This window comes from Condylura cristata, unplaced genomic scaffold (genome assembly GCF_000260355.1).
Source record: "Condylura cristata isolate star-nosed mole 26May11 unplaced genomic scaffold, ConCri1.0 scaffold00004, whole genome shotgun sequence".
Taxonomy (NCBI): domain Eukaryota; kingdom Metazoa; phylum Chordata; class Mammalia; order Eulipotyphla; family Talpidae; genus Condylura; species Condylura cristata.
This window is the reverse complement of record NW_004567105.1, coordinates 62,445,806-62,446,830: the sequence shown is the minus strand read 5'-3', so window position 1 is coordinate 62,446,830 and position 1,025 is coordinate 62,445,806. Positions and strand designations below refer to the sequence as shown.

At 32.6% G+C, this 1,025-nt stretch overlaps 1 protein-coding gene across 3 annotated transcripts in view; it reads right to left on the bottom strand.

The window, feature by feature from the left end:
- Positions 1–1,025, bottom strand: part of SMARCC1 (SWI/SNF related, matrix associated, actin dependent regulator of chromatin, subfamily c, member 1) — a 129,823-nt gene that overhangs the window by 65,517 nt on the left and 63,281 nt on the right. For all 3 annotated transcript variants that reach the window (XM_004676221.1, XM_012720447.1, XM_012720448.1), the window contains one exon: positions 538–609. In XM_004676221.1, coding sequence (XP_004676278.1) covers positions 538–609 — 72 coding nt within the window. The remainder of the gene's footprint in view (positions 1–537; positions 610–1,025) is intronic.

Sequence of the window (1,025 nt, the reverse complement as noted above, 5' to 3'; positions counted from 1 at the left end):
AAAAAAAAAAAAAAAAGACTGCTATATAAACATAGATGGATAAAAAAGACAGAAAAGTGAGTTCTTCCAATGCAAAATTCTTAACAAAGCTTTATATAAAAAGATTAATTCATACATAGCTATACATATTTGGCATTCTTTTAATTATTGTTAATGAGGAAAATAAAATAAACCCTGTTATTTCCCCCTGGATTATTACACATAATACATGAACAAAGAGCGTGAGAATTATTAGGGTGAAACCTGATTCTCATTTAATGAATACACGTTACTGAATTCAATCTTTAAGAGATGGTACCTAGATATTTCAAGGTGGAGAAAGAAAGAAAACTACTCCCAAATTCCTCCCAAGCAAGGAATGTTGCACAGCTGAGATGAGAACACCATTCTAAACAGAGTATTTGAAAACTTCCACACAGTAGCAAAAATGAACTCAAAGAACACCCTGTTATACATACATACTCAACCAATATTGAAAACAGTGGTCTTCTTTAAGTATGTAACAGTGTAAGGATTAAATCTTTACATTTCACTCACATTTCTGGAGTCTTGGATTTGTTTTTTCCATTGAAAAACTCAGGAAGAGCTCGACGTTCAATCACATGAATACTTAAAAGAAAAAAAAAGGTTTCAAAGTCATTTTTGAATGAAATATTAAAATTTGAGTGAATTTTGTTCATGGTTTCACAGTATAACCATTAAATCCCAAAACATCACTGCCCTCAAAACTTGAACTGTTTTGTATATACTCCTATGAATAGCATATTGTATATACATACCTAAGGAAAACTTCCTTTATCATCCCTAGTAATTATTTTCCTATTTCTATAACCAAACAACAAATACTGAAACACATGAAAAACTGTACAACTTATCATGTTCTCATCAAAACATGATTAAAAATGGTAAGTGAGACTTCCGGAAGATGGCGGCAGAGTAAAGACGCCGAGATCACCGCGTCCAAGCCGGCATAGGAATTGAGGGCCGAAAACGGACTATAGACTCACTTACTACAAGTTTTAACC